Source organism: Dendrobates tinctorius, unplaced genomic scaffold (assembly GCF_039654945.1).
Source record: "Dendrobates tinctorius isolate UK_male_01 unplaced genomic scaffold, ASM3965494v1 ptg000071l, whole genome shotgun sequence".
Classification (NCBI taxonomy): domain Eukaryota; kingdom Metazoa; phylum Chordata; class Amphibia; order Anura; family Dendrobatidae; genus Dendrobates; species Dendrobates tinctorius.
This window is the reverse complement of record NW_027361739.1, coordinates 11,010,736-11,032,975: the sequence shown is the minus strand read 5'-3', so window position 1 is coordinate 11,032,975 and position 22,240 is coordinate 11,010,736. Positions and strand designations below refer to the sequence as shown.

Here is a 22,240-nt window from a genome sequence, read left to right as displayed (position 1 = left end):
GAATAACACTGGCAGAATTAACAGTGTAGATATGAATATAATATGAAAACAAGTTAAGCAAGCAGCCAAAAAGCATGAACAGTATTGAACAGTAATAAAGGTAATTTTCCTATGGGGAACTTATCAGTCTGCAGGGGTCTTGATTGAAGGGGTCACTCTTCTCCAACGTTGGTGCCGAATCACCAGCAGCGCTTGTAGTCTGAAGTACTCTGTATCCTGTGCCTTTAACAATGTCCAGCCGGAATATGTGGGGCTACTGCGGGAGCGAGAGGGGCATGACACAAACAAAAACCCTATGCTCCAAGTCCTTCTTTCCAACTCCACAGCGGTACTTCCCCACCGGAATCAGGGGCTCTGCATTGACACAAGGGTCACCGAAACTTTGTACGTGGTATAGTCTCTCTAAGCAAGTCACAGCCCTGTCACGGGGCGCAGTCTCTTTGCAGGGATAAGTCATATCGCAGCACACAGTCTCTTTACAGGGAAGCGTCTTGTCACAGCACACAGTCTCTTTGCAGGGAAGCGTCTTATCACTGAGGTGAGCGCGCAACCTTCCTGTCACTGCAGTGCCCGGCTTCACGTACTCACAGTCCGCAGTCTTTGCACACAGACGGTCCCTCTGGCTGTTGTACCGGAGATCTCTGTCTCTCCCGGTCTGTGTCAGCGTCTTGCCCTCTCTACGCCGCTCTGAGGAAAGCGTGCGCTGTTTTCCCTCTCTCTGCTCTCCTCCCTTCCTGTTCCTGGCTGCTGAACTAGTGATGTGTCGGTCACGAGCCAGCACCCCAGTGAGAGCCACTAAAATCTTTGAATGGCTCTCACTGAGCCTAAAATCCTGGTGTTCGGCAGACGTACTGTAACTCCGCCCACCGAAACAAAACTCCGCCCACAAAGCAATATAATTGGTTCCTAACTAGTGGGCGGGGTTTATGCGGTAGTGGGCGGAGTTTAGAATGCTATAACACATATACAATAGGGATCCATTTAGGATCCAAAAGGAGTCGAAAAAGAGCCGGCTCTTTTTGGTGAGCGGAGCCGTGAGAGCTGGATCACCAAAAAGAGCCGGACTGCCCATCACTATGCTGAACAGGCTGCTTTTGTCTTCCCCGGGGAACATGATGCCCTGCTCAATGGTTCCGGGCACGGAGCAGAGAAGGCAACTCCCCCTCGGCTCTTCCTGTACTTCACCCCCTTACACAGCCAGGGAGAGAAGGATCCAACTTGTTGAATTTCAGTGGCTGATTCACCTGTTCTCTCTAGAGATAACCCGCACTATGAGGTTTCGGACACCGCTCACTCATAGAGAACAAAGGGGCACTTGGCCGGCCCCAGTGTTCTTATGTCTGAACCTGTGGTAGATAAACATGGAAAAGCATGGTCATTTTTGTGTATGGTCAGCTTCTGGCCATGTCCATGTGTTTTTTTTTCTTTGGATCTGATCTGTAAGCTATACAGACACAAGCACATGAGTATCCAGCAGTTTTTCGGGACTTTGTAACCTATTAACATTAATAATTACAAAAAAGAAAAAGAAAACTGATCTGAATTGAATTAATGTCAACTTTGGAATCAGTGAAAGTACGATAGAAAAATTGCAGACTGATCTTTAATTTTTTTCTTTCTAGGCATGAACTCCAAACTGAACATTTTCCACTCAAGTAACAAAGGAAATAATACGATAGAGACAGAAGAAAGAATAAGGAAAGTAGAGTCTGCAGTAAGGAGATGACAGAGACATCCCACAGCAATGCCCTCCAAGCACAGAGGTCAAACTAACCGAGAAATAGTTCGATCCAGGGCTCAGGTTTCTGTCCCTCACACTAAGAGGCCCCCTCCTTGACCTATTAAAGGACGCTTCTGCGAATACGTAGGCCCCTTCTTCAGGCAGATTCTGAAGAACATAGGAACATTGAGGTGCATAAGATGTGAAGCAGGAGCCTTAATATAAAGAGGGGGGAAAACATTTGTAACAGTGAATATTAACGCTCTTCATAGACTGAAAGTTTTATTATCCTCAGACTGAAATCTGTTTAATGGTTGAATATGCCCATTAGGCCAGAAGCGCTCATTCCTTAAAGCGGATTTCACAATTCAACCTGTACACATTATAAATCTCCTGGACCTGATGAGGCTAATGAATTTACCTAAAGGGGATGTTCAATTACAATGATTATTGCTCCAGGGGTTGAAGGAGGTAAGAAAACAAAATGAGGTGTTCCTCCCAGTCCTAGTGTTCAGCGCTGCCTCTCACAGCTCCTTTGCGGATTGTGTACTGGTTGCATCGGTGGCATCATGTAGACAGCACTGCAGCCAATGACTGAGCTCAGCGGTCTAGCTGATGTAGACGGCATGAGCCACTGAAATCAGTGATTAGCTGCAGCGCTGTGGACACGATGTAAATGCTCCAGCTTGTACATAATGACTGGAGCAGTGTTAGACCACAGAAGGGTTACTTCTCATGTTCTTTTACCTCTCATAACCTCTGAAGGAATGATGTTTTAAAGGGGATAACCCTCTTAAATCCCTTGTCAGATTGGCTGTACAATCCTCTGGCTGTATTAAAATGCTTATCTTCAAAGTAAGCATTTCAGCCTCATCAGATCTGAGAGAGCTATCTAAAAATGTATGCTATTTATATTGTGAAACCTGGTGACAGATCCTCTACATGTCTTAGACCTGATGAGGCTGGGTGTATTTATTTGACTCAATAGACAATTCAATACGGAATTTAGATTGCGAGTGAGGATAATGTCTATAAAGCGCCCATGAGTTAATGGCGTTTTATAAGCGATGTAAATATATAAATACATTTTGAAAAACCATCTCAGTATATCACAGTCTGTCTAATCCTAAAATGCTCATTTTAATTTCAGGATTATATGACCATTCTGACATAGATTTTTCAATGTAAGTACACCAGCCTCATCAGGTCTAAGAGATCTATTTAATAATGTATAAAGTTTATATTGTGAGCCTTGGGGTCAGATCAGCTTTAAGTGATGTCATTAGGACAAACATCCATATGTCACATTGATCATTTATTTTATTATGTGATGATGAGAATATCACTCTCTTGGTCCCAGTGTCAGTCCTGTTTCACCTACACAGAAACCCCCAGTAAGGCCACATGCGCACATCCAGTATTTGGTGAGTTTTTTACCCCAGTATTTATAAGCCAAAACCAGGAGTGGAACGGTCAGAGGAAAAACATAATAGAAACCCGTCACCACTTCTGTATTTATCACCCACTCCTGGTTTTGGCTTACCAATACTGGGGTAAAAACCTCACCAAATACTGAATGTGTGCATGTGGCCTAAGACAGATAGTACAATTAGACACACCACATATGGGCTGTAAGCTTAAAGCAAGGACCTCCAAGGTGGTATTTTCGGAAATACTTCCTGTACCACGTGCCGCGCCAGAGAGGCAACGGGAGATTAGGGGAGGTTAATAAGTGGCTCAGGAATTGGTGTAGGAAGGAGGAGTTTGGGTTCCTGCAGAACTGGGCCGACTTCTCAGTTGGCTACAGGTTCTACGCTAGGGGCGGGCTGCACCTCAATGGGGAGGGTGCAGCTGTGCTGGGGGAGAAAATGGCTAGAAGGTTGGAGGAGTGTTTAAACTAGGGATGGGGGGAGGGTATTCCTTTTATAGGAGGGGAAGACAGTGCAGATAGAGACCTGGGCACAAATAATGACATTGGGGGTGGGGGTGGCATGGGGGGTGGGGTTAGAACAGTTAATAATTTAAGAAAGAATAGAGGTACAGAGAGATACATAAAGTGCATGTAGACTAATGCCAGAAGTCTCGCCAACAAAATGGCGGAATTGGAGTTAATGTTGTTGGAACATAATTATGACATGGTGGGGATATCTGAGACATGGCTGGACGAGAGCCATGACTGGGCGGTTAATTTACAGGGCTATAGTCTTTTCAGAATTGACCGTACTAATAAACGAGGGGGAGGCGTGTGTTTATATGTAAAATCATCCATAAAACCCATCCTGCGTGATAATATATATGAATCTAATGAAAATGTAGAGTCCCTGTGGGTAGAAATAAGGGGAGGGGGGAAAAATAATAAATTACTGATAGGGGTTTGTTATAAGTCTCCAAAAATAATGGAAGCAACAGAGAATATCCTTATAAAGCAAATAGATGAAGCTGCGACTGAAGGAGAAGTCATTATTATGGGGGACTTCAACTACCCTGAAATACATTGGGGAACCGAAACCTGCAGTTCCAGCAAAGGTAATAGGTTTCTGACAACTATGAGACACAATTACCTTTCACAACTGGTTCAGGACCCAACAAGAGGGGGGGCACTGCTAGACCTAATATTAACCAACAGGCCAGACCGCATATCAAATGTAAGGGTTGAGGGTCACTTGGGTAATAGTGATCACAAATTAATAAGTTTTCATGTATCCTTTAATAAGATGTGTAGTAGAGGGGTTACAAGGACACTAAACTTCAGGAAGGCAAATTTCCAACGGATGAGAGATGATCTTGGTGCAATTAACTGAGACGATATCCTGAGACATAAAAATACACAAAGAAAATGGGAGACGTTTATTAGCATCCTGAATAGGACCTGTGCACAATATATACCGTATGGGAATAAACATGCGAGAAATAGGAGGAAACCACTATGGCTAAATAGAGCTGTAAGGGGCGCAATAAGAGATAAAAATAAAGCATTTAGAGAATCAAAGCAAGTAGGTAGTGATGAGGCATTAAATAAATACAGAAAATTAAATAAATTCTGTAAAAAGCAAATCAAGACAGCAAAGATTGAGACAGAGAGACTCATTGCCAGAGAAAGTAAAAATAATCCCAAAATATTCTTTAACTACATAAATAGTAAGAAGCTAAAAAATGATAGTGTTGGCCCCCTTAAAAATAGTCTGGGGGAAATGGTGGAGGAGGATGAGGAAAAAGCCAATATGCTAAATGACTTTTTTTCAACAGTATTTACACAAGAAAATCCCATGACGGATAACATGATCAGGGATAAAAAATCTCCGTTAAATGTCACCTGCTTAACCCAGCAGGAAGTACGGCGGCGTCTAAAAATCACTAAAATTGACAAATCTCCGGGCCCGGATGGGATACACCCCCGAGTACTGCAGGAATTAAGCACAGTCATAGATAGACCATTATTTTTAATCTTTAAAGATTCCATAATAACAAGGTCTGTACCACAGGACTGGCGTATAGCAAATGTGGTGCCAATATTCAAAAAAGGGACAAAAACTGAACTTGGAAATTATAGGCCAGTAAGTTTAGCCTCAACTGTGGGTAAAATCCTGGAGAGTTTTCTAAGAGATACTATACTGGAGTATCTGGAGAAGAATAACCTTATGACCCAATATCAACATGGGTTTACAAGGGACCGTTCCTGTCAGACTAATCTGATAAGCTTTTATGAAGAGGTAAGTTCCGGACTGGACCAAGGGAATGCAGTGGACGTGGTGTACATGGACTTTTCAAAAGCTTTTGATACGGTGCCACACAAAAGGTTGATACATAAAATGAGGACAACGGGGATAGGGGAAAATATGTGTAGGTGGGTTAAGAGCTGGCTCAGGGATAGGAAACAAAGGTTGGTTATTAATGGAGCACACTCGGACAGGGTCATGGTTAGCAGTGGGGTATCACAGGGGTCAGTTTTAGACCCGCTTCTTTTTAACATATTTATTAATGACCTTGTAGGGGGCATAGAGAGTAGAATATCAATATTTGCAGATGACACTAAACTCTGCAGGGTAATCAATACAGAGGAGGACAATTTTATATTACAGGAGGATTTATGTAAACTAGAAGCTTGGGCTGATAAATGGCAAATGAGCTTTAATGGGGATAAATGTAAGGTCATGCACTTGGGTAGAACGAACAAGATGTATAATTATGTGCTTAATTGTAAAACACTGGGCAAAACAGTCACTGAAAAAGACCTGGGTGTATGGGTGGACGACAAACTCACATTTAGCGGCCAGTGTCAGGCAGCTGCTGCAAAGGCAAATAAAATAATGGGATGCATTAAAAGAGGCATAGATGCTCATGAGGAGAACATAATTTTACCTCTATATAAGTCACTAGTGCGACCACACTTAGAATACTGTGTACAGTTCTGGTCTCCGGTGTATAAGAAAGACATAGCTGAACTGGAGCGGGTGCAGAGAAGAGCGACCAAGGTTATTAGGGAACTAGGGGATCTGCAATACCAAGGCAGGTTATTACACTTGGGGTTATTTAGTTTGGAGAATCGAAGGCTTAGGGGTGATCTTATTACAATGTATAAATATATGCGGGGACAATACCAAGATCTTTCTAATGATCTTTTTACTCTTAGACCTGTGACGGGGACAAGGGGGCATCCTCTACGCCTGGAGGAAAGAAGGTTTAAGCATACTCACAGACGCGGATTCTTTACTGTAAGAGCAGTGAGACTATGGAACTCTCTGCCATATGATGTTGTAATGAATGATTCCCTACTAAAATTTAAGAAGGGACTGGATGCCTTTCTTGAAAAGTATAATATTACAGGGTATATACACTAGTTTCCTTAATATTGCGTTGATCCAGGGAGCTAGTCTGATTGCTGTATGTGGAGTCGGGAAGGAATTTTTTCCCCAATGTGAAGCTTACTGTTTGCCACATGGTTTTTTTTTGCCTTCCTCTGGATCAACATGTTAGGGCAAGTTAGGATAGGATATGGGTTGAACCAGATGGAAATAAAGTCTCCCTTCAACCTTAATAACTATGTTACTATGTTACTATGTTACATATGGTGCGGTGCTGGTGTAGGTGTTTGGGATTTGTTAAAAGGAAGCTATCATCAGAAAATGACTTGTGTTTTAAATCAGGTTTTTGTTCTACGTGTATTTAAAAAAAATTAGCCCTGTGTTTTTTTTATATCCCGTTCTTTATTTAAAATAACAAAAAAAATAACAGAATTATTAATCTTGCAATTTTTATAATAATCTTGCCATTTTTACACTACTATAGACTCATACTTCTACCTTCAGGAACAGTTTTCAGCATGCTCCTTATCAGCAGAGGCAGGAGTACAATGACAGGTGACACCTCTATACACAACTGATAAGCCAGAATTCACCAATTACAATACGCGATGTCACTGCTCCCCCTCCATTTACACGGGCTCATTCAATGCTTCCATACAAATTAGAGCATCGGGGTCAGACCATGGTAGCTGTGTACATGCGTTGTTTCCTGAAACACCAGGAAGTTAAGAGTCTAAAAAGCCCAAATGACCAGTGTGAAAATCACAAGATTTCGCATTTTAATTTTTAATACAGATTGTAATATGGAGGGGGTAAGAAAAAAATTGACAAAAATTTTTATACAATAACAGGGAAACAACAAATATAGTTGCCACTTTAACCTTCAAGAGTGTTGTCAGCCTCTAGCAACCAGAATGGACTCCACAGAATGTTGTAGTGTACTCCATCATACTATTCTCTAACTTTTTTTTACCTTTCAGATGGAGACAAAAATGGCGTTCTTCCTCTGCCAGCAATAGTGGGCTGGGAGAATTCCCTCCATGAACGCACATGATAGGGCAAAAGCATGATGTGAAAAGGCCCTTAGTGCCCCCCGAACTCCCCTGCTGTCCCCTAATAGTATACCACTTAACCCTTAGCTTGCTGGCAAACAATAATAGCCGCTTCTGGACTTTTCACTGGCCTTTTCCTTATTTGCCTTGCCCAAATAATTAGCACCTAATGCTCAGGCATGGTCACATCTAATCTGTTGTCATTTGTCACTTAAGTGGTCCCTGCTTTGTCACATTGTCACACTGAGCTGAAGAACGTCACCCCCCCTACAGTTAGTGATATATCAGTCTAAGGGGGGCCGAGTCCAGGTCTTAAGCTTACCATGCCCCTGCATCTAATGACAATAATGCTTTACATCCCACCTCTAAGAATAGACACGGGCCGGTCCGACTAACCCCCTCCTTGCCGGTCCGCACAGATATGTAATGATGAACTGATATTATATTTATATAAGCGAGCTCATGGACGCAGCTGTTCGGGCAGTATGACCTTGCGAGCCTGACAATGCCACCCTGGCAGTACCCTGCTGTGCCCCCTTTTCCCTAGGCTCTATATTCTAATACCTGTAGAACTACACTATCCAGCATGTCCAACTATCCTGCCATGAAACCAGCATGCTTGGATTTGTAGGTCGCCAATTGTCCGTTCTCTTGTAGACGCTGACAGAAGGTCTACGAGTTCTATGATATTTGGGGTCCTAGTAAAGGTGACAACCAATGAGGGTCGCCAACTGGCCACAAATTCCGGGACACATGGGCCTTGTCCATGAAAAAACAAAATTGAGGCATCCATGATTTTTATTGAGGCTGAAGAAACTTATACAGATAATTTTGACTTAAAGAAATTGCAGGATTCTGGAAAAGCTGGGTAATGACCATTGTCTCCACCATGACAGCCGCCATAGGGGTTTTAAGAAATGGCTAAGTAAAAAGCAGAGATTGTCCTGAGCAGCCAGCCGACTTGGCAGGAGAAGTGTTAATATCTTAGGGTATGTAGGGGCTGATAACAATGAATACTTGTGGTGTGGGACATCTCTGTCTGTCACTCTTCCTTTTATAGTAGTGCTGCTCCCTCTCCCTGGATATAAGAGGGGGCTGCGTGACCACCCTGGCTCTGTCATTCCTCCCATCTCATTCATCGCATCCCAAGAAGAAGCCCTTACACACACATCATGCCCCCCAAGAAGCCAGAGCCTAAAAAGGAGGCCCCCAAGCCTGCTGCTGCACCAGCACCGGCTGCACCTGAGCCCCCAAAGGAGGTCCCATTTGATCCACAAAGTGTCACAGTAAGTATTCAATAACATGGGGAGTTATTTAGTATGTCCAAAATACAGTGTGGCAGAGGATGCTTAGATGGGTATGCCCATCTCCAAGATCCTATCCCATTATGTAGTCAGTGTAATAATATTAGCAAATACCTACAATTAGAAATGTAGTATAGTTCTTCTGATTCACAATGTTGCTTACCCGATGTGCAGGATATTGTAGTAGCTTAGATATCCAAGTTTACGACAATTAACAACAAACTAACTGTCACTATATGAGTGTCCGTAACCATGAATATCTAAACTACTGCAATGCCCTGCACACGGGGTAAGCGACATTGTGAATCAGAAGAACTATACTACATATGTCGCTTACCCCATGTGCAGGGCATTGCAGTATCTTAGATATTCAAGTTTACGACAACTAACTAACTGTCACTATATGAGAGGACGTAACCATGAATATCTAAACTACTGCAATGCCCTGCACATCGGGTAAGCGACATAGCTAATCAGAAGAACTATATTACATTTCTAATTGGAAGTATTTGCTAATATTATTATTATTACTACACCTACTACATATTGGGATAGGATGAGCTCAATTCAAGGTCCAGTGGGAGATTTTCTATTTTATCTGTCTTTGGTATGTGCAAATGACCACGTTACAGTCTATGTGAAATCCAACAAAACATCGGATCAAACTTTGACCAGTGTTAGTTTATGGGGCCGTGCACATGTCCGATATTTTCCTCGGACAGAGACTGTTCAAGGACAAGATCACTTTATGTGAGAGATTGATATGATTTTCACTCATCCATGCAAGTAAATGATTGCGCGGAAAAGATCGGACTGCACTCGGATGACACCTGAGTGCAGTCTAATTTTTGCGCACTGACACAATGGAGAAGATGGAGAAGTTTTGTTCTCCATCTTCAGTGTGCTCACACTCTAATTTAGGGTTTTGCATAATGGACTCGATTTTCTGCCATCTGCACGAGCCCTTTATCCGGGCTCCTCTCAGCTAACTTATGACCACAAATCAAATCAAAATTGAAAGTTCAGTGAACAAAAAGGCTGTAAAAGCAATACGGTGCAAAATGTCTAATGGTATGGATTGACAAAAATGATTTATAGCCTCAAATACATAAATTAAGTAAAAGAAAATGTTCCCACAGGTGGACAACCCCTTTTATTTTAGGGAAAAAAACAGAAATATTCTTTAATGACAGCTGGCTAGATTTACTTGCAGTCCTATGTAAAACTACAAAACTACAGCCTAATATTACAATATATTAATAATGGCTTTCTTAGGCTATGTGCACACGCTGCGGTTTTGCTGCGGTTTTGCTGCGGTTTTGGCCCTACAGAACTGCAGCAGTTCCGCAGACATGGTACTTTACCATGTTAGCCTATGGGTTTTCAAAACCGTAGTGCTCACGCTGCGGTTTTTTACCTGCGGAAAAGCTGCGTTTTTTTTTCCGCAGCATGTCAATTGTTTCTGCGGAATCTGCAGTGTGTGCACATACCCTAAGGCTGTTTCTATTAGCCTCTGTCTTGCTTGCGTCACTGGTCATTACTCGTCCTGAGATAATCAGGCAACAGCGTCACATTCCTTGATACTGAGATAATATCGCAGCTCCATGACACACTGGGGGACTCCCAGTCCCTGTAAAGGGGAAAACTGTTCATTATGTGGGAAATATCTATTAATATATATCAAATTCCAGATGGATTTAAGGAAAGAAAAGTAACAATACCTTTTTTTTTTTTTTTTTAAAGCAGATCGGTCCCCATATTTCACAATACAAGCTTGCTACATTTTATGCCGGACGAGGTAGCTGATGATCTTTTTATCAGGATTTTATTTTCAGAGCAAGTACACTAGCATCATCAGGTTTAAGTGAGCTCTTTATTAAAATACGCCATTTGTATTATAAAATATGATGGCAAATCCTCTTTAGATCTGTCACCAAATTCCATAATCTAAACCTCATACATTATTAGACAAATATCTTAGACCTAATAAGGTTGGTGTACTCACTTTGAAAATCCATCTCAAAATGGCAGTGTAATGCTTTTTTGACAGTATAAATTCAGTCTCCGCCTTCCTAGACTGATTGACAGCTTCTCAGTGTCCCTCCTCCCAGTTGCTGCTGAGACCTCACACTGCTCAGTACTAGTTGCAGGTGTCAATCAGTCTGGGTGTGGATGGAGACTGAATAGACTTGGACTCATGAGCTCTCTCACTTTTCAGCAAGACTCAAATTGTTCATTTTAATATCAGGGATTATGTAGACATGCTTTTGTGGATTTTGCAAGCAAGTACACCAGTCTCACCAGGTCCAAAATATATAATTTATGATGTGTGCAGTTGGTATTGTAAAATCTGGTAAAATATCCACTATACAGTTGAATGCCCCACCTTGGAGTAACGGAAATCCTATGTACGTCTTGCCAGTTATTATATTTTGGTGGCACACTTGCATTTTGGGGCTGAATCAGACTTTACAGTCAGCGGTACCCTAGCACTCATATAACTGGTCTTTGGAAACCACGTTCTCCACTATTAGGTAACAATAAATCTGCAACGTATCGCTCTGAATATAGTACTTGGCACTTATAAGGGGCAAACTTAATAACTCATGCCATTTGACACGGGACGTTCTGACCCATGTACAAGATAGGGCAACCCGTCGGTGAAAATCTGATTACATAGAGACATTGGCTAGCAATAGGGAAACATGATGTCGGGATGACAAGTAATCATCAGGAACACATTACTCTGTCTACACCTTGTAGAAATAATAGTGCCAAGCATTCAAGCCCCGATCCAAACCCCTCCGCCAGCTCCACCAGGCAGTATTTGATAATGATGGGACTAATTAGGAAGATTCATGGTGATGACACATCTACAACATGGTGGTGGCCCACTAATGGTGCAGTAGGCCGCTCCCGGGCTCCCACAGTTCTGTTGACCTCTCCCTGTTTTTACCTCCATTACCTTTTCCTTCTGTTGTCTGTCTATCTTGTGTATATTAAGACCCCCATACACATTAGATAAAGTCGTCCGAACATGCCGATTTTGGCAGCTAACCATTGGATCTATATTGGGGCCTCCCAACTTTCCGCTAATAGATGTTGAGAAAGATCGGATAGTTGGACATTTCAACGCCCAATCCTTTTTTTCAGGGGAGATATTTTATTTTAGTTTCCATTCATTCAGTGGAAGGTATAGTCCTTCCTTTAAAGGCTATGCTTCTTATATGTTATACAGACACTCTTTTGTGAATTTTCCAAGTAAGTACACCCGTGTCTTCCGGTCTAGCAGACCTAGTTTTTAATGTATGCTTTTGGTATCGTAAAATTTGCTAAGATTTTCACTTTAAAGTTGAATGCACCACCCTGGAGTAATTGAAATCCTATGTACCGTACTTGCCAGTTATGATACTTTGGTAGCACACTTGTATTTTCATAGTATCTATTGCCTAATTAGTTTTCACTCTGAAGCTGCCGTTACACTGGTGTCTCCCCTTATGAAACAAACAGTGGAATAATCCCCTCTCCCCATTGAGAACATATGCCCACTCAGCAGATCTCAGCATGCATGTGCATGTCCAGGGGAAAGGGGGAAATAGCTGTTTTGGGGGGTCAGGAGGAACAGTGTATGCTAACCCATATTTTTCAATGTTTGTCAAGCTATCTGCATGTCTTACTGATTATAGCCTAATAGTATTCTTATTTGTCCACAGCTTGAATACAGCGCGGATCAGATTGAAGGTAATTTTCCATATTATATTTTAATTGAAGCATAGTTATGATAAGTGAATTATAGGAACATCTAAAGAACTGTATCAATGGGACCAGTCACCATCTAAAGCTATTGGTGTAAGGGAGAGAAAAATTGGACATTTGGAATTTCAGCACCCTGCCCTTTCTTCTTTTTTTTTCAGCAGAGATAAGCTGCCGCCAGGGATGTCTGGCGGTGGCTTTCCCCACTCTAGAAAAACATATGCTCAGTGGGATCATTGCTATTAATCCAACACTGCTGAAAAGCAAGATGTTCACATTTGAAAATCTAATCTCCCGTGTGACCTCTAAAGGGCAATGTGAAAACTCTCAAATCCAGACTTCATTGTATATGAACAGTGATAATTAAAATATTATATTTAATAATATTTTTTATATATATATATATATATAACTCCAATTCCATTGCTTTAGCCTAATAAGTAAGGAGGTGACTGGCCGACCTTCACCCACCCCACCTCCATGCATGTTTGGTCAACGGGTGCATTGAAATAGAGATATCGGACATCAAGATGGTACCGCCAAAAGTTTTGTTTTTTTTACTTTTTGTCTATGATTGGTTTGAAGTTATAGAAAAGGAGGGGGGATATTGAAACTCTGGTGGAGAACAAAGCCTTTGCACAATGTCAGGGGATTAAACTGGCAGGATTTGGAATGAAGGGAATGCCCAAAGGAATGGACGGAGCTTAGATCCAACATATATAATGGGAACCTGATATCCGTCGAGCCTAACTGCTGCAGTAAGTGATATTGTTCAGCTGCCTCTGATATTCCACTGTTGAAATACTAGATAATAGTATTACATTTCTTCACCCTGTGTTCCTGTTAAACTATATATAAAAGACTAAACAATAAAAATAAACAGCAACACAATTTTTTTAAGCTACTTCATTTTTTTTTTTGTCTTGTGGTATTTGCTTACATTCTTTTTGGCAAATTCCTTAAAATTTTGCACAAATTCAAAACTGCTCTTTATTTTTATGGAATTTGTTTTGCGAATTTTTAGCGCAAAAGTCACTTCTGCAAAAATGTCTCCAAAGTTTCAGGACTAGATCATATCACAGGGCAGGGGGAGAGGTAAGACAGGAGCGGAGTACATATGTTTTGTGACAAATTTGGGGACTTTTCGTAAAGTTTAAATTAAGAATTAGGAGAAAACATCTGGATAACTCTTAAAATAAGACACAAATAAATGGTACAAACAAAAAAAAAAGACATAAAATGCTAAAAAAGGAACAAATGCATTAAGGAATCAAGCCCAAAAGTCTGTTGGGCCGGGGTGGCAAGGAAAAAAAAACATTTTCCAATCTCAACCCTTGTGCCCAGTTCATTATTGCGTTTCCACCAGTTTTTTTTTTAAGTGAATACCTCGATTTTTGCTTTTGCGCTTTAGTTCGTTTTCTAATTTTTACGTCGGTGTTGTTTTTAATTCACGGAATGCAACTTTAAAAAAAGAAAATCTCAACACCTGGTGCAATTCTAATACAGCCCCCTCCTCTAGAGATTTTATGTATGACACTTATTTTGGAGCTTTTTTTTGTGAACCATGAAAACATGACTTTTCACACTAAAAAGTTCTAAATACAAATTTGGACTTTACGCAAAGATCTTATATCTTTTTGATGAATTTGGCGAAATATTGTCAAAACAGAAACTTAAAGAAAAGAAGTGATAAATTGTCCCCCCTTTTGGTTTTAAGTATGTTTGACTATCAAGACACAATATTTTTCTGCTCATTTAAGACAGGCACCCAAATTATACTGTATAAGGACGTAAAAGTAAACCACCGTGCCACAAAGTAATTTAGCAAAAATATGTGAACCAATTCCATCTTTGATATTTGATATTTAGTGGGTGATTTGCCAAGTGCCCTTTCTATAGGTCCCCATACCTATTAAATGGGTTCTACCAATTATGAAACCTATTTCCTATCGATATTTCTAGGGATCAGTGGGGTCTCATTGGTCAGACCCTAAGTAATCAGTAAGTTATCCCCTATACTATCCATATGGGGACAAAGCTGCCAATTTTATTGTGATCCCCCGCCTATCCAGTGTGTATGGAGACCTTTACTGAATTACAATTCCCAATTTAGAAGTGTCCGGTGGTTGCCTTCTCCCCAAGTCAAGACTGCATGTGTATGGAGGAATCGGAAGAACTAGGGTCTACCTAACTACCTCTGTAAAATGTGTATGGGCATCTAATAATACGATGGCTATATTCCCAGTTATTGGTACAGTATACAGTAGTACAGTTTTTCTAAAAGCTTATGTTTCATATAATACTAATAAAAATAATAATTAAAATCTTTCTTCTCATTCACTCCCAGAATTTAAAGAGGCCTTCCAGCTATTTGACCGTACTCCAGGTGGGGAGATGAAAATCACATATGGGCAGTGTGGAGATGTCTTGCGGGCTTTGGGACAGAATCCCACAAATGCAGAAGTATTGAAGGTCCTAGGAAGACCCAAACCAGAAGGTAAGAACAAAACGAAACTCTAGATGAGTTTACTCTTGCAGATTTTATTTCCCATTGTTTTTTTTTTCCCTAGTAGCAGTAGGTTAGTTAATTAGTTAATGATTACATTAACTCCATCGAGACCTATAAGAACTATTAATATTCAGACAGGGCAGTTTCCAATAGTTTTGTCTTATAATAGTCATAAATTTAAAAAGCCTTGTAGCCATGAAGACATTGGAGTAACTCGGTGGCACAGCTGGGAGATTAACCAATTGCATGTGTTTTGGGTGCCGAGAGCCAGGTGGCACCAACAAGCCACTTTGCCTCGGTGAGGGTATTTAGATACAAGGCTAAGGAAGCAAACTGAACCTTTGTCCTGGGTGAAAGAAAGCCTAGAAAATGGTTATCGGGTACGGCATAGGTGTATGGAAAGCAAAGTCCCTCTGATTGTAGAAGAGGTAAGAGACAATCAAAATGAGATGTAGAGAGCTTGGGGTACATAAGAGGAAAATACACATGGGATTGATGAGCGAACCCATGTACCAGTGCTGAACTCCTACCATGGACTTCTCCTGGAAGTCTGTTTTACAGTTCGGGAGTTAGGAGAAGACAAGGAGAGAGAGAGAGAGATTTTCCAGCTCCAAAGTTCAGGTCACCATTGATATCAATCATGTTCTGGTTGAAGTGCGGGTACAGTTCTGGTACATGAACCGAGCTTTGGAGTAAAGTTTAGTTGGTTCCACTCATCTGTGCAAAGTGGGAGAAATCAAGAGCATAATAGTCATAATTTTTCCATTTTGAGAACATCCTGCTACTGCTGGTCTAAATTAAATGGGGCCGCCTCAATACTGATTTTTTTGCCATACCAGGAATTGTTCTTTGTAATGAATCTCCACTCATAAGGGGGACCTGAGTGGGTAATCTCCTGTATGATGTCCTAAAAAAACATATGGCATGGGGATTTTTTTTGTCTCTGAGCCAATCCCTTTAAAAGAAGTCCTGTCACCCCAAATACTAAGATTAAATAATTTCTGCATTCATATAGGGGACTATGAAAATCATACTTGTGGTACAGATTTTAATGACTTTATTTTATGTAAAAACAGTTTTAATACATATGTAAATCAGGGGGTTTCTGTGCACCATTGGTGTGGCCAAGTGCTTTGTGCACCGTTGCACCAACTCAATAAGAATCCTCCACTTCTCCCTTGGTGCTTGTCACCACTCCAAGGAGCACTGACTGTATTGAATCCTGAGTTCTGCACACATTCACATTGCAGGAACCGAGAGCTTTTACAGTGTGAGTGTGAGTAGCAGCCCTCTGATCCACCTGTCCGGTCTGCATCGGTTGCTCACTGCACAGAGTGGTAGAGTATCGAGTGGCCACTACAGACAGTAGAGGTGGATGAGAGCACGCACACTGATACTGTGTGCACTCGGCTCCTGTATTGTCAGAACGTGCTTTCATCTCCTCCTGTCACCATTGTCCACCCACTGATGTGCGGATCTGCGTGCAGCAAGCAACCACTGCATACAGGACAGGGACACTGAACTGTATGAGTTCTCGGCTCCTGCAAAGTCAGTACATGCAGGACTGAGTAGGCAATACAGGCAGCGCTCCTTGGAGCGTTGTCAATCATCACTAAGGCTACTTTCAGACTTCAGCTTTTTAAATCCGGCGGGCTGTTTTTGCCGGATATGGTGAAGGAGAGGGAGAGTGAGAGAGAGTCTTCGCGCATGTGCTCTGCAAAAAAGCGGTCCGGTGCTGTCAAAAAACGTTGCATGGAACGTTTTTTTGCAGACGCCGGACAGGCATTTTTTGCCGTTTCCGGCAAAAGCCGGACATGCCGCATGGCCATCAGGCGCAATGCGACAATAATGTAAGTCTATGGGAAAAAAGCCGGATCCGGTGGCAACAGGCGCCGGATCCGGTTTTTACATTTTTCACCGCATCGCGCCTGATGCTTCAAAACGGAAATCTGAAAGTAGCCTAAGGGAGAGCGGCAGAGGATGTTAATTGAGAGGGCAGAATGTTTCAATGAGAACTTGGCTACGCTAAGAATGCACCTAAATCTCCTCATTTATATATGTAATAAAACTGGTCTTGCATAAATCACATGAATTTAAAACCTGAAACACAAGTATAATTTTTATAGGGACTAATTCACATGTATGAATGTATAAATTGCTTATTTTGAATATTGGTGTTAATAAACTCCCTTTAAGAAAAGATGTGACAACTTATCATTCATTCTCCTTTAAATGATTTCCAATTGTCACTCAAAAAAAAAAATTATTCCTGTCGCTCTGGTTCAGTGTGGTAAAGAATTTTTATTAACTGTAGAGTCAAAAAGTAGGTTCTGAATTATATGGAAGTCCTACTCTATTACACTGGTTTGATAAAGTAAGGCCCCTTTCACACTGCGCTTTGTCCTACATTGGTTGATCCCGTCAGGGCTTATGTCTGAGCCCCCCGCAAAACTGTGTTCGGGGTATGTGCCGACGAGGCCATAGACTATAATAGTGTCGACAGTCAACGTGTGATCATTTTCGGGTGTGTACACCTACTGTAGGCAGACACTCAGATGTAGTAGACTGTCTGAGTGTCCACATCCAGTAGGTGCATATGCAAGAAAATGATTTACGACAGACCGCACATTGATTTTCTCGGCACCATTATAGGTCAATGGCCAGGTCGGCGCATACCCCAAATCATGATTTGCGGAGGGCTCGGATGTAAGCCCCAGCGGGATCATCAAAAGTGGGACAAAGCGCAGTATGAAAGCTCCCTAAGTCTATTGCCATCACAACATAATGGCCAAAGTAAGAAAATGATTACATATCTGTATTATGCAGTATAGAATCAAGAAAGAGAATAGCAAATCTCCAGACATAGGACAGCCACCCAGAATAAGACAATCCAACTTATAAATAGTAATGCTTTGGTAAACTGATATGTAAGTCCCAAGATTTTCTGGCTCTATACCACATACCTTCCATTTGGTACATACACAGAGACCCTCACACCTGGCATCATGTCTTGTTCTATTTATGCATGAGGCATTAAACCCCCTCAAGCCCTGAGCTATAAAAAAGGGTGGATGAGAACATAAAGGCTACAGGCAGCTTAGAAGGATTGTAACTATTTCGCCCAGTCTATTTGTGGGAGATCTAGATCATTTAATTCCTAGTAATGAAAGGACAAACAATGTCAACTCATGGCCATACCATTAGCAGTCCAGATGCCTACATTGAAATTCACACTCCTAGTGCTGACCCACGGGAGGGCCATTGACATTTCACTAACCAGTGGTGTAAGTTTTGTTATTCATTATATGCAATTCATGCAAGAGTACGCTGTATCTTAGAAGCTGATTGTCTCTAAGACTTCAGATCTGATGGCTTAAAACCCAATACTCTGACAGATGTTTGGATCTATATCATTACATGCATGAAAGCACAATTTTAATTTATCATTAATAACATTTTGATGGGGTCATTTAGTGACCCCATGGCAGTACCCTACTCACTTGTTTGCTAAAAATAAATAAAAGATTATTATCCTTGTTTCAGAACTAAACACCAAACTCATTGACTTTGAGACCTTCCTTCCGATGCTTCAACACATCTCCAAAAACAAGGACCAAGGTTCTTTTGAGGACTTTGTAGAAGGACTGCGTGTTTTTGACAAAGAGAGCAACGGAACTGTGATGGGAGCTGAATTGCGCCATGTTTTGGCCACTTTAGGTGAATAGCACTGCTGCATAGTGATATATTGGTGTTGACCGCTGTGTATGATGAATAGGAGCCAAGAAATAAGTGTTGGGCATGCTACTCATAGCACGTCTCTATAACATACAGGTGAAAAGCTGCAAGAAAATGAAGTAGAACAGTTGCTTGCAGGACAAGAAGATGCCAATGGATGCATTAACTATGAAGGTATTAAAGGGCATGTCAGTTTTACGCAATCTTTGCAGCAGTTTCCCTGATTGATGTGCAGGTCATAAGTTGTCCTGTTGCTAGCATTCTTAGCCGATAGCTGCTAAGCTGAAGGAACCTGGCAGTAGGTACTCAATTTCTCTGCAGTGTTGTCACAGGGGGGATGAAGTAAAAATCTATAGGCCAGCAGACTAGTTATAAAACTTATTTGTGAATATCCTCTTATTTATATATTTCTCTTTTTCAGCTTTTGTCAAACACATCATGGCTGGTTGAAGATAATCTGGTGCGTGTTTATTCTCCCTGAGTCTTATAAAGTGATTATATTTTTTGTACATGTGAATATCTTTGTAAAAATTGGTCCAAATGCATAAATGCTTTAATTCAATCCATATGTTGCACAAGTTAAAATTATACTCATGAATTTTCTTTCAGACCAAACATTTTCTAATACAGATACATTTTGAGCAATGAACTATAATTAGGTTTCATTCGGTTGTCCTCAGTCTCCGGCTTTTCCCTTTCTAATGCCATTCCACCTCCTTTTCCCACATGTGTTTGTATATGAACGATGAATGACTAAACTTCAATCTTTTAATAACAATTTATCTTTTCTAGATCTCTGTGAGCTCTCCCTCCCCCAACCACTTTAATGGACTTGGTTATAAAGAACTTAACAACTTATCATGGTCCAAAAGTCATCTTTGAAATGTGAATGCCCTGGACTTCTTCAGACTCTTGACCTCTACTGAAATACCATGTGCAATTGTAAATGTTTGAGGATTTTTTTCCTCCGGTGATTTCCACCAAATAAATTTCACACAAAAAATTATGGAAGTTGTGTCCTGTATGATTGTTTGTACATTCTATTATTACATAAAGGTTTCAATAAACTATTGAGCCTACCATATTGGTTTCATTGATTCCTCATGGAAAAGTCTGGAAATTCTTCAGAATTCTTCAGAATGGTAAGACTCAATGGGCAATCTCATTCAGTAGATGGCCTGGTGGTGAGTGTTCACATGTACCACCAACATTTTTAGCTGATATTTTTTTATGGTGAAGCCTTACGTCTCCAAAATGAACTTTTTGTAATGAAGATAATCCCTTTTAGTGTATACAGAAGTCATAAACGGGTGTCCCTTACTCAGGACTCCTCTATGAGCCAAATTTGGAGTATGGCATCGGCATTCACTGATGAAACAATCCCATTTATGAATTAATATGAGTCTAAACCTCACATCATAAAAATAGTATACAACTTTGAAGGACACTACTATGAATCTCATCCTGGAGCTATACTAATATGAAGTTAGCCTGAAAGGATAGTTAGCGTCTCTGTTCTTGCATACCATTAAACCTACACTATCAACCATTATGTACGTAGTGTCTGCCGACCCTAAAATTAGGAAATGAAGAGAAAGTTATTAATTATAGACCTTTCAACCGATACCAAAAAAAGAACAATAGGTTTAACCAATTTTATACAGTATGTATTGCATGCAGTGTTTGAGAGATACCTAATGGAACCCAATGACCCATGAATCTCACAGTAAAAATGACGTAGATTCAAAATGAAATTTCAGCATCTCCTGCCCGATCGCTGCTGTGTTTGGCCAGTCAGATTGACTGAACAATCACAACGCTATGGGTTCAGGGACCGACACGCAGTGACAGTTCTAATGCATGACGTGCACAGTCTGTCATGGTGTAGTAAGTTACACCCGGCCATGACGGACTGTGCTCGTCCATAGACATTAAGAGGTTAAAAAATGTCTTTAATTGAGGAAGTTTTTCCTTCTCATCAAATATAACTATGAAGTTTTTCATATGGAAACAAACTTGAAGGAGTTGTTCCACAAAGTACATTTTACTTACTAGATTTTAGAATAAAATATTGGAATAATACAGTATAATATGTTATCTAAGAGAAGTAAAAAAGCACATGGCCCAATGACCTAATTTATATATGTAATAGCAAAGGATAAAAAATCTTGAATAATACAGATAATAAAGTATGATGCAAACGAAAGGGCACCCAAAACACAGTATGATAGCACTACAGTGAATTCCTTCACAGTACCTTCCATATACACGGTATGATGACCCTACTGTACCCCACATCAATCCCCCCTGCAAAAAATGGTGACCACATCCCAGTATGATTCTCCAACTGTAATCCCCACAATGGGCCACACATAGTACTCCATATAGTGTAACGGGGCCCTGCATTGCCTTCCATACAGTATAATGGCCCCACATAGTGCTTCATACAGTATAATGGGCCCCACATAGGGCTCCATAGAGTATAATGACCTCACTTAGTGCTCCATACAGTATAATGGCCCCACCTTGTGCTCCATACAGTATGATAGATCCCGTATTTTAAAAAAACACACGAATATACACTCACCTTTGCCCATTTTCCCCTACTCTGGTCTCTTCATGGTGTTTTCAGATCTGCTACACATCTCGGTACAGCAGGAGCATTGTAATGATGTCATTGCGCCCGCTGCACTGAGACGTCAGGCGCAGAGGACGAATGTTAGGAAAGGGAGTGTCAGCTCCATCATTTCTTTCAACTGTATTGGCAACTAGGATGCTGATATAGTTGAAAGTGTAATGCCGGGTGAAAGTGCGAAGTCGGGGCAAGGGACCCGCCAGGTGTCGAGGGTCAAATATACTCGGAGGAACTGCCTGGCGTTGCAGGCCAAATATACTCAACTTGCGAGCCAGAGTTTGGCATGTGTGTTCTAGATGGACCTTAATTCTTGACTATAACCTTCTATTGGTAACACTTCAAACAATAAAGTTCATTATTCATGTTAACTCCAACACTGTCTACCATCCTCTCATTAGATTCTAGAAATTCACCTTCCAGGGCCCAACAATCTGGTAAAAATAGCTGCACATTGCTGGAAAATTCGGAAGAGCATCTCCATTTGTGAGATAAGGAATATTTTTCATACCAAAGAAGGCTTTGTGTCTGCATCGTCCCACCAGACGTGTCTGATAACAGCAAAACTCCATGACTAAGCCCCCTGCCCAGGGGACAGGTCTGCTCGTTGGAAAATAAAAGGACATTGTCAAAGTGGTGAGATAATTTTAGCTGGAATCCTAATCCACTAGACCAATATATATCTTGCCACGAAAAAGACAAACGCCTTATGTAGGAAGGAGAGTCTGATCTA

The 22,240-nt window shown here is 41.1% G+C and overlaps 1 protein-coding gene across 1 annotated transcript; it reads left to right on the top strand.

Moving 5' to 3' along the window:
• The first annotated feature begins 8,323 nt into the window (after positions 1–8,323).
• Positions 8,324–19,881, top strand: MYL4 (myosin light chain 4). The gene is made up of 7 exons (XM_073582389.1): positions 8,324–8,860; positions 12,592–12,619; positions 14,979–15,128; positions 18,684–18,857; positions 18,972–19,049; positions 19,297–19,335; positions 19,668–19,881. The coding sequence occupies exons 1-6, from the start codon at positions 8,747–8,749 to the stop codon at positions 19,323–19,325; spliced, it is 573 nt and encodes a 190-aa protein (XP_073438490.1). The 5' UTR covers positions 8,324–8,746; the 3' UTR covers positions 19,326–19,335; positions 19,668–19,881.
• The last annotated feature ends 2,359 nt before the right edge of the window (positions 19,882–22,240 follow it).

Coding starts and splice junctions, on each gene's coding strand:
- MYL4 (XM_073582389.1), top strand. CDS start 8,747: ATGCCCCCCAAGAAGCCAGAGCCTAAAAAGGAGGCCCCCAAGCCTGCT. Junction 12,620..14,978: donor CAGCGCGGATCAGATTGAAG/GTAATTTTCCAT, acceptor ATTCACTCCCAG/AATTTAAAGAGGCCTTCCAG. Junction 19,050..19,296: donor TGGATGCATTAACTATGAAG/GTATTAAAGGGC, acceptor TCTCTTTTTCAG/CTTTTGTCAAACACATCATG.